At 47.5% G+C, this 12,661-nt stretch overlaps 3 protein-coding genes across 3 annotated transcripts; all 3 read right to left on the reverse strand.

Annotated features, from left to right (window-relative positions):
• Positions 1-154: 154 nt before the first annotated feature.
• On the reverse strand, positions 155-904 carry SEPMUDRAFT_116063 (uncharacterized protein; the record flags this gene model as incomplete). Its single annotated transcript, XM_016901223.1, has 2 exons — positions 155-556; positions 653-904. 2 exons carry the CDS (start codon positions 902-904, stop codon positions 155-157), a joined length of 654 nt encoding a protein of 217 aa, XP_016762925.1.
• A 484-nt stretch (positions 905-1,388) lies between these two features.
• On the reverse strand, positions 1,389-2,419 carry SEPMUDRAFT_148404 (uncharacterized protein). The gene is made up of 2 exons (XM_016904903.1): positions 2,045-2,419; positions 1,389-1,889 (listed from the first exon to the last, which is right to left on the reverse strand). The coding sequence occupies exons 1-2, from the start codon at positions 2,363-2,365 to the stop codon at positions 1,443-1,445; spliced, it is 768 nt and encodes a 255-aa protein (XP_016762926.1). The 5' UTR covers positions 2,366-2,419; the 3' UTR covers positions 1,389-1,442.
• A 1,944-nt stretch (positions 2,420-4,363) lies between these two features.
• Positions 4,364-5,054, reverse strand: SEPMUDRAFT_132390 (uncharacterized protein; the record flags this gene model as incomplete). The annotated part of the gene is made up of 1 exon (XM_016902491.1): positions 4,364-5,054. One exon carries the CDS (start codon positions 5,052-5,054, stop codon positions 4,671-4,673), a length of 384 nt encoding a protein of 127 aa, XP_016762927.1. The 3' UTR covers positions 4,364-4,670.
• Positions 5,055-12,661: the final 7,607 nt, after the last annotated feature.

Consider the following 12,661-nt stretch of genomic DNA (forward strand, 5'->3'; position numbering starts at 1 on the left):
GTCGTGTTTCTTTTCAGTGACAATCTATACCCGACCCCCATCAACATGAGCGAGTGTTGACTATACCGGGACAGAAAAAAGCTTCGAAATGATGCATGAAATGATGAGTGCATTTCGTATTGTTTTGCTAACGCACTGAATAGGCTTCCACCTCCTACAGCAAAGCACCCGCAACCACCATTCCAATCGGCACAACAACCTTGACAACCTCTCTCACACTCGTCGCTCTAGCAGCGCTCTCCACCGTCCCAGTCGGACTAGGGAACGCCGTCGCAGTACCACAACTCCCTGTCACCGCTGCCAATCGCCCAACACCTCCCGTGATCGGAACCTGAGCATACACCAAATCACCACCCGAGAGTGTCGTCTGTCTTCTGGCCGTCGAACTCTTCCCATCAAAAGAAATCGACTCGTACAAATTGCACACAGCCGTGTTGTAATTTTCCATGGAACACGATTGCGAAACGGAAGCTTGCCCCTTTTCTCCTCCTTGAGAATCGCTGACGGAGTTTTGGAAGTTGAAAATGTATTCGGTCGGGCGTGCCGTGGCTGTGAGCTGACGGTGGCGGTGACAAGAGAAAAAGGTAGGTGTGGTCAGTTTTGTGGAACGTTATCAACAACAACATAACTATCCGGCGAGAATCCAACATACTGTCACTGCTTCATCTGGACACAACTCTTGACCGGCACAGGTCAGAGCCAAAATCGTCTCGCATGGAGCTGCGGAGACAACTGTGCCAGAGAAACCTTGCGTGAGAGTTCCGAGAAGTAGACCAACGGTCGTTGTTGTAGTTTCGATCTCATTATTATCATCATTACCGCCGAGCGATGTTGTTGTACTTTGTGTAAACGCTGTCGCTGCAAGAGCACATGCAACTAATACTGTGAAAAGGTTTCGTGACATGGCAACCAAATGAAAGCAGCAGCAGCAGGAGGAAGCGAATGGGTAGAAATTCTCCTGTCAAGAATCAAAGACGGACGAAAAAAAAAAGAAACGAGACCAAGCTGGTAGAAACAAATTATTCGAAGAGCAGAATCTACTTACTGAGAGGCATTGAGAAAGTGTGATTCGCTTTTGCGTACGAAATATGCCGAGCGACTGGTGAGATTTGGTCCGGTTGATGGCGTCTTGATATTCTTGGCTATACCCATGCCAGCTGGCTTGGCTGGAGTAAGTCCTTGACAACCTCATCTCGGAGAAGGAGAGAGAGAGAAAGAAAGAGAGAGGGTGGGTGCAGTAAGAAAATGGTATCGTCAGCAATCCATTGCTATAGACAGATTCGCTCCTTTGACCAACGCTGGTATCTCGCGCACGAAAGAGAAAAAAGAAAAAAAAAGAAAAAAAAGAAAAAAGAAAAAAGAAACTAACATCCTTCACTACAACACCTCTCATAGGTAAACACCAGTAAATCCCCCCGAAGAAACAGAAAAAAAAAACATCCTCAAACCAACCCTCCCGCCCCAGCAGCAACAACCGCCGCCCCAACCGGCACCAAAATCTTATACAAAACCTCCCCAACCCTCGCCGTCGGCACCGCCCCAGCCGACGACGTCCTCTCCGCATCCTCATCCCCCCTCTCCGTCTGCGTCGCCGCCGCAGCAGCCTCAGCATCACAAGTCGCGCCCGCCGTCGGCAAACTGCTCGCACCCGCAGTAATCGGCACAGGAGCATACGAGAAAAACTCTGCATCATCCGTAATCGTCGCCACAGTGGCAGAAGAAGTGGAAACTCCTGCGATGGAGGCGTATACGGATGCGGTACAGGTCGCTCCGGTGAAACTTCCGGAGGGACCGTCGAGGTCGCAGGATTCGGCGATGGTGATGAGACCTCCTGCTGTGGAGGTTGCGTAGATGAAGGCGTAGGCGGAGGGGCCGAGGATTACGGTTGCCTGGGGGAGAGGAGAGTGTTGTTAGAGAGGGGTGGGTGGGGGAGAAGATGGGGTGTTTTTGGTTTTTGATTGATTTCTTCTGTTTTTGGTTGTGATTCCAATTCCCATTTTTTCCCACCAAAAAGAACGGGACAAAAAAAAAAGTAAAAACCCACAGTAACATCAGGAACCAACACACACACATCCACCGGATTCGGATCCTCACTATCACAGACCACAGCAAGAGTCGTCTCGCAAGGATTCGCCGAAACGACACTCCCCACGAAACCCGTCGTCGCAGAGCCGAATAGGGCTGTAATCGTCGTTTCGGCATTATTGATTGAAGGTGCAGAAGTCGTCGTAGTGGTAGCAGTCACATCTGCAGAGCTGGCTGTGGTGCTGGAGGAGGAGGAGGAGGAGGAGGAATCTTGCGCGAGAGCGGAGAGAGCCAGAGAGGAGGCCATTATGGCGAGGAGAGAAAATTGTGGGCTGAACATCTTTGATAGAAAGCGCGGAGGGAGTCTGTGAGTGGTGTTTCTTCTTCTTCTTCTCCCTCTCCTTTCCCAAGAAAAACAGTAATTCAGGTCCTCAATCCTTCTTCTCAAAATCAAATATATATCATCCCAAAGTCACCCAATAGCCTCACCACTCCACCTATATATACACATATCCCTATAAATCCCCATATACCCAAAAACCATCACACCTCTCCTTATATGGACGGACCTCCTCCTCCAACATGTCTTTCCAGCCGCAGCTACCGCAGTACCACACAGCCCCTCCGTCGACGGTCGACGCCACAGCGCTCTGTGACTCGCCAAGTTCTTTGGCTGCAACAAAACACTACATCCTAAAGTAGGTACCTACCGTACCTCTCTCCTCCGACCACGTGTTTAACGCAGCCACGCGCGAAGGAAGAGGGACACTACATTTTCGCTTAATGTAAACGTTTTGGGAAGTACAAGAAGAAATTCAATGCATCCTTTTCGTATCGTAAATATGTTCTAGTTGGCTAGCTCTATACTGTAGATTAGATCTTATAGGGCGCTTAGCTTTCGCTTCCGCTTTCGCTTCCTAGAAGGATCGGCCTCGCTAACCTCTTTTCCTTCTCATTGGATAAAAACAATCAATCAAACAATTTAATTCAGTTCAAGTATATCTTCACCGGTGCCGGTCCATTCCCTCAACGTCAATCCCGATCCCGATCCCGATCCCGATCCTATTCTTCTAGCCTCGCCGTAGTCTAGGCAGCAGCTGAGCCCGTCCCGTCCTAGACAGCTGAACCCGTCCTAGGCAGCTGAACCCGTTTTATTGATTGATTGAGGGCAAGCAGCTGAGCCCGTTATTGATTGAGGGCAAGCAGTGTTGGGAATAGTGTTAGTAACTAGTAATTAGTAACAGTTTAGTAATTACTATTACTAAAAAAACCTTGAGTAAAAGTAAATAGTAAAAGTAATAGTTAGGCCTTAAAAATAGTTTTACTAATTACTATCGTATATATATAATAGTAACAGTAATTAAATAGTTTAACTATAGTAATACTATAGTAAATAGTAATACTATGTAGTATTACTATATACTAATTATAGTATACTTACCTTATTTTGTTTTATATAGTATTCGGGGAATTATATACGGCGGAAGCAAAAATTCTAAATAGCGGAAGGCCAAATTTGCCTAAGGCACGCTATGTCTATATCGTACCTCCTACCGTATCTATCGCTATATCTATATTGCGCTGTATATCTATTACGCTGTATATCTATTGCGCTATATATCTATCGTACTATATCTATCGCGCTATATCTATCGCGCCGTATCTCTATCGCGCCGTATCTCTATCGCGCCGTATCCGTTGCCGTATCCGACGCTACGTCCGTCGCCGTATCTATCTCCGTATCTATCTCTTAATTGCCTACCTAGTAGGGTATCTCTATCTCTATCTCTTAATTACCTAGGCATTTCTATCTCCGAGCCTATTTCTTAATTGCCTAGACAGGTATCTCTATCTCTACCTCCGTCTCTTAATTCCCTAGAGACCTTGTCTTGCCTTAGTTCTTCTAAAAGTAGGGAGATAGTAGGTAGTAAAGGAATATACATTCTGCCTTAGGCAAATTTGGCCTCCCGCTATTTAGAATTTTTGCTCCCGCCGTATATAATTGCCCGTATAAAAGACAATAAAGAAATATAGTAGTAATACCTTTAATAAGATAACTATCTAAATATACAATTATATAAGAGCTAGATTTAGTTAGAATATAGTATATATCTAGTAGAAGCGGGCTCTTACTTAAATATATATAGCTATAAGTATACTATATACTAGGTATATACTAGGTATATACTAGGCGTATATTAGGTATATACTTAGATTTATTCTTTAAGAAGGCAAGAATATAAGAATTAGTCTATATAATATAGTACTACTACTATATTAGGGCCTTTATAAACGTCGAGCCAGTAAATTTTAAACGTCGGGCCCAAAGTTTGCCTTAGTTATAATATGCCTTAGGCAGAAGATATCTCAAAATATTTCTCTTAGGTATTCTATCTCTCTCTCTCTCTCCTTTCTAGGTAGGTATTTTGCGTCTCGTTCCTCTCGTTGCTCTTATTCCTCTCGTTGCTCTTATTCCTCTCGTCGCTCTCGTCGCCCTCGTTGCGTTACGTTACGTCGCGTCGCTCTCGTCGCGTCGCGTCTCGTCGGTCTCGTCGTATCTTGTCGGTCTCGTTATATCTCGTCGGTCTCGTCGGTCTCGTCGGTCTCGTTAGTCTCGTCGGTCTCGTTAGTCTCGTCGCGTCTCGTTAGTCTCGTCGCGTCTCGTCTCGTCGCGCTCGTCTCGTCTTGTCTCGTTGCGCTTGTCTCGTCTTGTCTTGTCGCTCTCGTCGCTCTCGTCGCTCTCGTCTTGTCTCGTTGCTCTCGTCTTGTCGCTCTCCTCTCTTGTCGCTCTCGTCTCGTCTTGTCTCGTCTTGTCTTGTCTTATCGCTCTCGTCTCGTCTCGTCTCGTCGCGCTCGTCTCGTCTTATCTCGTCGCGCTTGTCTCGTCTCGTCTTGTCTCGTCGCGCTCGTCTCGTCTTGTCTTGTCTCGTTGCGCTTGTCTCGTCTTGTCTTGTCGCTCTCGTCTCGTCTTGTCTTGTCGCTCTCGTTATAGAAGCAGGTAATATACGAATATTCTGCCTTAGGTACATAATGCGGCCTAAGGCAAACTTGGGGCCCGACGTTTAAAATTTATTGGCCCGACGTTTATAATGACCTCTATATTAGTCTAACTAGTTTATTATATATATTTACTCTCTTATATACTAACTCTTCTTTAGTTCTTAGAGCTTTACTATTATATAATATATATATGACACGCTAGGGCAGAGAAGCCCTAGCGAACCCCCGGCGAGGCGGGCGGGGCGTACCGCGTAGGACGGGAAGCCCTCGCGGACCTCCGGCGATCCGGTATAGAAGGGATACCCTACCGATCGGAGACGTTCTAAATTAAGAGGGTTCCTAAGGGAACCGGTTATCGGCTGCTACCTAAGAGGAGGCGGTGCCGGTAGCGAGGAGTAGACAATAGAATAGCTTGTATATATAGCGAGGGCCCTCCTCTAGGAAGGAAGGGCAGAGTTATTGTACCTTAGTTAGCAAGCCGTATATTGTTTATACCTTTTATACCTTAGACCTCTGTTACGTATACCCTTATACTTATAGAACTATTATATAATAACTCTTGTACCTTAACTATAAGGGAAAGGTCCGAACAATAGTAGGAGGATGTTCTACTAGACAGAATCCTAGCGACTCGCCGGGGAACCCCTCTATACTAGAACAGGCCTCTACTAAATAATCTTCCTCTACAGATGTCGAAGTAGGACGAGTTTAGGAACTACTCGACTAGGAGGAATCTATAGAAGCTCTCGCTAGTATTTAGCTAGAAGACGCGAACGATTCCGAGCCGGAAATTATCGTTAAACACGAGGAGCTAAGCGACCTTTAGAAAGACATCGCCCGCCTACGGGCGGAAAAGGAACGTCTACTACTAATCTAAGAAGTAGCCGACCTCTAGAGTAGCCGCGGTTATAAGCAGTATACTATAGAAACCGATATTGCCCCTCCTCCTAAACGCTCGGTAAAAGCTCCTAGCGAATACGAGGGGAGGTCCTTAAAAGAATATAGCGACTTCGTAATATCGTACGAAGTCGTATTCCTCTAGAATCTACGATCCTTCTAACGGGAAGCCGAGAAGTATATCTAGGCAATATAGTACCTCTCTAAGGGGTATACCCCGAAGGACCGCTAGTATGTATACTAGTAGCGGATAACCGAGGCCGAGCGTAAGGATATAACTTAGGATAACTTTAAGCAGTTCCTGCTTAACCTCCTAGACGATCCTAACGCTTGACTACTTTAGGCTTACCTAGACTACGCGTCCGCTAAATAATATACTAACTAGTCTCTAAGGGAGTTCCTAATATACCTAGAGACTCTCGAGGTATAGCTAGAATAGTATACTCTAGAACAATAGCTATACTAGTTCTTCGCCCGGTTATACCCGGAGACCCGCCGACGGATCGTCGATTATAATTCTATCCCTAAAATACGGGACGAGTTAGTTAATCTAGCGACCTAGATCGAGAAGAACTACCCGAGGACCTAAGGCGGTAAAGGGCGGACTAGTAGTAACAAGCTAAAATCTAAAGATCGAGATCGCCGGGGAGACGCTAGGGAACTGCGTACTAACGCGGCTAAAGCCCCGAAATCGGGCGCTACTACGAAAGCTGCTCTAGACAAAGGGGATTACTTAGGACTAAAGTGCTACGAGTACGGTAAGATAGGTTACATTCGCCTAGACTGCCCGTTAAAGTGCGGTAATCCTAACCGGACCCCCGTCTAGCTAAAAAACTAATTGGGCTCGTCGCGAACACTTAGGACGTAATAGGGCCCCGACCTGTTAAATCTAGGGATATTGTCGAAACAGTAGGAACTGTTATTACTAGCGAAGGTATAAAACCTATACAGGTCGCCCTCGATACGTACGCCTAGGTAACTACGATTAGCTAGAAGGTAGCGGTAGAAATAGGCCTACCCCGAATCGAGGCCTAACTCCTATTACTTAGATAGCTGTCGACCTACGAAACCTACTACTACGGCGCCTACGAGTTCTAGTTAAAACTTAGCGACTCTAGTATAGACACCCGAACTACGAAGATTCTCGCCTATAGTATCGACTAGGACAGACCTTCTATCCTCCTTAGCCGGTATTCCTTAAAGACCCTAGGTATCGATATCTAGAACGGTCCTAGTATATAGCGATAGGGACTTACAATCTCTAGCTTCGAGAGGGTCTCCCTAAAGAGGTTAAAGCGCGAATCGAAGGAAGACTCCTCCTCTATCTATTAGTAGGGTAGTTACGCCTAGCGAACCCCCGGGGAGGTTAGGGCTCGACCTTCTAGATTTACGCGATTAACTAAGGCGAGGCAAAACAAGTCTCCCTACCCGCTATATTAGAAGGATATCGCTATATATTCGACAACGACTCCGCGGCGATCCTTCCGGCCTATAAGGCAACCGACTATACTATCGAACTAATAGATAGTAAGGAACCGCCCTTCGGATCCCTCTACTATCTCTCCTAGCGGGAGCTAGAAGTCCTCTAGGAATACCTCTATAAGGAGTTAGAGTAGGGACGGATTGTATATAGTACTAGCCCCGCTAGGGCTCTGCTACTATTCGTACTAAAGAAGGACGGGACCTTACAATTATACGTCGACTACCGCGCCTTAAATTCGATTACTATTAAGGACCGATGCCCGCTTCCCCTTATCGACGAAAGCCTTACGCGCCTTACTAGCGCTAAGTACTTTACCTCTCTAGATCTTAAGGACGCGTACTACCGAATCCGTATCCGCGAAGGCGACGAATAGAAGACCGCGGTCCGCTTTCAGAACGCAATATAGGCACTTCGAGTATAAGGTAATGCCCTTCGGGCTAACTAACGCCCTAGCTACATTTTAGGCGTACGTTAACCGGGCCCTCGCCGGGCTGCTCGATAACATCCTAGTAGTATACCTAGATAATATCCTTATCTATACCTACTATAATAACATCGAAAAGTACTAGGAGGCGGTTCGCCGGGTACTCGCTAGGCTAGAACAGGCTGAATTGTTCGTTAACCTAAAGAAGTGTACCTTTGCGCAAAGCGAGGTATCGTTCCTTAGATTCCGAGTAAACCGTAAGGGCGTATACACCGACCCCGAGAAGGTCGCTACTATTACTAAGTAGCCCTCGCCGACTAACCTAAGGGAACTGCAGTTATTCCTTAGGTTCGCTAACTTCTACCGCCGTTTTATAGCCGGGTACGCGAAGGTAACAGCCCCGATAACTAACCTCCTAAAGAAAGGCGAATTTCAGTAGACGGAGGCTAGGGAGGCGGCGTTTCAGGCGTTGAAACAGATGTTTATCTCCGCCCCTATACTCCGCTACTACGACCCGGCGAAGCCCCTACGACTAGAAACCGACGCGTCCGACTACGGCCTATACGGGATCCTAACGTAGCTCTATAACGACCGGTAGCACCCTATCGCCTTTACGTTAAGAAAGATATCGCCGGTAGAGCGAAACTACGAAACGTACGACTAAGAGCTCCTCGCGGTCGTCTATAGCTTTAAGGTCTAGAGACACTTCTTCGTAGACGTATATACCCCGCTATAGGTATATACCGATCACAATAACCTAAGGGGTATCTAGATAGTATAGAAGCTAAACGGGCGACAAGCCCGATAGGCGGTATATCTAGGCTAATTCGACTTCGAGATATACTACCGGCCGGGGAAGACTAACCTAGTAGATAGCCCTTCGAGACGAGTAGACTATTAGACCGAGAACGACGCGGTTAATCAATTGCTGCTAACCCTCTAGTATAAGCTCAAATTGGCCGACCTAGGTATTACGGTAATAGCTATACGAATCCGTAACGGTAAGGTTAGTATAGTAAGTAGCGAGGAGTCTATAACCGAAATTTCGGATACGCCCGGCGAACCCCTAGCGCCGTTACGCGATACAACTCCGGTCGCTAGTACTAGTAAATGTATGTACTACGTACTACGCTTAACAGTAAGGGTTCTACTCGCGAGCTAGACTGCAAGCGGCGACGTAGGGCAACCCTTTAGAAGTCTCGTAGCCTCGCTATAGCAACGGGACGAGTTCGTCGCCTATAAAAGGAACGAGTAGAAGGATGCCTAGCGAACCCGCCGCGGTAAGCTAGACCCCTAGATATTCGATAATAAGAACCTACTATAGTACTAAGAGAGGCTTTACGTCCTAAATAAGCCGGCCGTCCGAGTAGAAATTATAGCTAACTTCTACGACTCCGCCCTCGCTAGACACTTCGGCGAAGACAAGACGCTAAAGTTAGTCTACTGCTCGTTATATTAGCCGGAGCTCCGATAGGATATAAGAGAATACTACAAGATATACGATATATACTAAAAGGCCAAGGTACCTAGGACGATACTATTAGAGGAGCTAAAATCGCTTCCGGTACTAGGAAATGTATAGGAGGAGATCTCTTTAGATTTTATTACTAAGTTACCCCCGGCGAAGCACTATAGGGTAACGTACGACTCTATACTAGTTATTGTCGACAGGCTGTCGAAGATGTTATTATATATTCCGGCCTAAGAAACGTAGACGGTAAGGGACTTTGCTAAAGTGTTTATAACGTATATAGGTACTAAATTCGGGCTCTCTAAGGGAATCGTTAGCGACTAAGGTATACTCTTTACCTCGGTATTCTAGACCGAGATTTGTTACTAATACTAGATAAAACGACGGCTAAGTACTGTATACTATCCCTAAACAGACAGGCAGACGGAACGCTAGAATTAGACGATAGAAGCTTACCTTCGGATGTTTACGTCTAATAGACAGGACGACTAGGCGTCCCTTCTACTATATACGGAATTCGTATACAACAATACGGTATACGCGACTACCGGCGAGACGCCGTTTATAATAGTATATAGGAAACATCCCCGGTAGTCCGTATTAGACGTAGACGTCTACTATAAAGGGGAGGCGCCGGCAGTATCGGACAAAGTCTAGCTGCTAGAACGGGTACGAGCGGAAGCGGCGACTCGTATATAATAAGCGTAGAAGCGATAGTAGCGCTAGTATAACGACTACTATACTCTGTAGACGTTCGCTAAGGGAGATCTAGTACTCCTAAGTACAAAGAACTTAAAACTGACTTAGCCTAGTAAGAAGCTGTCCCTTAAATTCCTAGGCCTATTCCGGGTTAATAAGGTAGTCGGCGACAGCTAGTAGGCATACCGGCTAATCCTACTAAATACCTACTATATATACCCGGTATTCTATATCTCCCTCCTACAACCCTTCTACGAAAGGCCCGGCGCTCCGCTAGCGAACGTAGCGTCCTCCGATATCGCCGCCGATAGTACCGAGGTATAGGAAGTAGACAAGATAGTAGACGAAAGGAAAAGGAAGGGGGAGACGGAATACCGACTTAGATAGAAAGGGTACGATAAGGACTTTAACACTTAGGAACCTAAGGACAACTTCGAAAATATAAATAAGCTGCTAGATAAGTAGAGATCATCGCGGGTATCCCCTAAGGGAGCAAGCAGTAGACAAAAGAAAAGTATATAGTATAAGACAAACTATTATAACCCTAGTAGACCCCCGGCTACCTTCTACTAAATATGCTAAATATCCCGCTCCTTATACGCGAACCCCCGACGCTACCCTCTGCCGAAGGCGCTTCGGCTATAGCGTAGTCGCTTACTAGTACCGGCGTAGGGTCCCGGGTACTCCCCGAGGCCTTAGGCGCTATATACCGGACAAGACCTCCGAACTCGTAATTATCTAGGTATTCCTCTCGCTAGAACCCGTAATCTGCCTATATTATAGCCTATTAGCGGGCCCGGTACGGAGGCAACCGATAAATCTTACGTAGTAGTACTAGGACTTCCGCGTCTAGAAGAAAGCGACGAATGTCCCTTAGGACGGCTACTAACCCGTTATAACCTATATTCGATATCGACCGCGGATCGATATCGGGAATCTGATCCCCGCTAATATTAATAGCCTAACCCTACTCCTCCGGGTCGAAAGAGGACTCAACCTCGCGGCGAGGCGATATAAACAAAGGCGGGCTAGGGTAAGTTTCGGCCGTCGGGCTTAATTACCGACGAGCCGGCGACAACGGCGCGGTTCTGAAGGCGGCGGGAGGTAACGGACGCGATAGTAGTATAGTCGCTAAGGGAGAGGCGCGGGCAGACTCTCGAGAAAGAGGATTAGTAAAGCGAAAGGGAATCGCCGGGTATAATACTAGGCGTAATAGGCTTCGAGAAGCCTTGCGTTCCGTAGGCAAGGGCGAGAAGCCTCGAAATAACAGCGCCCTAGAGACGCGAGGAGAGGCTAGAACGGGCGGCGCGACGGTAACCGATAGTGCTACGGGCGCCGGGGATTTACTTCGGAGGGCGCCCGTTATAAGGAGGTCCTTATCCTATAGGGGCTTTACCTCTAGCGGCGGCGCGTCCTCTATCTCCTAGTTATCGCTAACATCCTCCTCGTCGTATCTATTATCGAACCGACGTATTAGCTAAGGGTTCTTAATAGGGCAACCGCTACGGCGGGATAATCGGGGAGTTCCCCGGGTTGAGCGTAACGATAGTAATATCGGAGCAGGACGGCTAGGTATCCGGCGCAGATATAGTACCTAGTCTAAGGTAGCTACGGCGATCCCCTCTAGGGTATTAAAATCGTACCTAGCTATATAGCCGGGTAATAGAGAGTATATAGTATTTAAAGTACGACTACTATACAGTATACGAGGTACTGTACGACCGACCGTCGAACGGCGAGGGGTCTTACGAGCTACTAGTTAGCGACGAGCCGCTAGGGTACGCGCTAGTAAGTCTCGGATAGGGACCGCCGGACGAGTAGTAGGACGAGTAGTCGCCGTAGGACCGCTACGCGGACAAGAGGGCGTATCGTTAGTCGAGGCGGGAACGATACTAGCCTTAGGTCGACGTAGGCTAGGAAGGGCGTCTCGAACAAAGTCTAGCAATACGGGACCCCGCTCTAGAGATAGGGTAACCTCGCGTACCTTCTCGCCGCGCCGACGAGAGGTTACTAGCGTCGGGACCGTAGCTAGAAGCTCCTTATCGTCAGACGAATATACTATAGGGCGACTACCCCGACGGCGACTCCGACCTATAGAGGGTACTAGTAGGGTTGCTTAAGGACGGGGCGATACGTAGGGAACCGCCGGGGCCTCGTCTAGGCGTAATACTACGGTAGGTACTACCTAGTAGAACCTCGTACGCGTCTAGTTAAAGGCGTCTACCGCGGTAGTAGAGGGACGCTACGATAGGGTTAGCTAGTTCCTAAAAACGGGGAGCGTCGTTAAAGACTTACCGCTAACGACCCTTAGAGGCGTTCTAAGGGTCCCTATACGGGATAGCGTCCTAGCGAACGCAATTGCTCTAAGAGCAGCAAGCCTTAGTAGTCTTAGGTCGACTGTAGCGCGAGAGTAGGCCTACCTACGGTAGTCCCCGTACGGTAGTACGCTACCTCAATAGTATAGATCTCTCTATTAAGGGTTCGCGCTATAAGATAGAGGCGTGCTGCCTAGCGACAGTACTCCTCGTCGCCCTCCGCGAGGGCGCGCGCGTCCTCTACGGAGCTTGCCGGGTAACTAGCCGTAACCTCTCTCTAGATCTTATTATAGGTATCCTTCTAGCGTTAGACGGCGATTACCTTGTTTAAGAGTCTTAGTACGGTC

Source organism: Sphaerulina musiva (genome assembly GCF_000320565.1).
Source record: "Sphaerulina musiva SO2202 unplaced genomic scaffold SEPMUscaffold_3, whole genome shotgun sequence".
NCBI classification, from domain to species: domain Eukaryota; kingdom Fungi; phylum Ascomycota; class Dothideomycetes; order Mycosphaerellales; family Mycosphaerellaceae; genus Sphaerulina; species Sphaerulina musiva.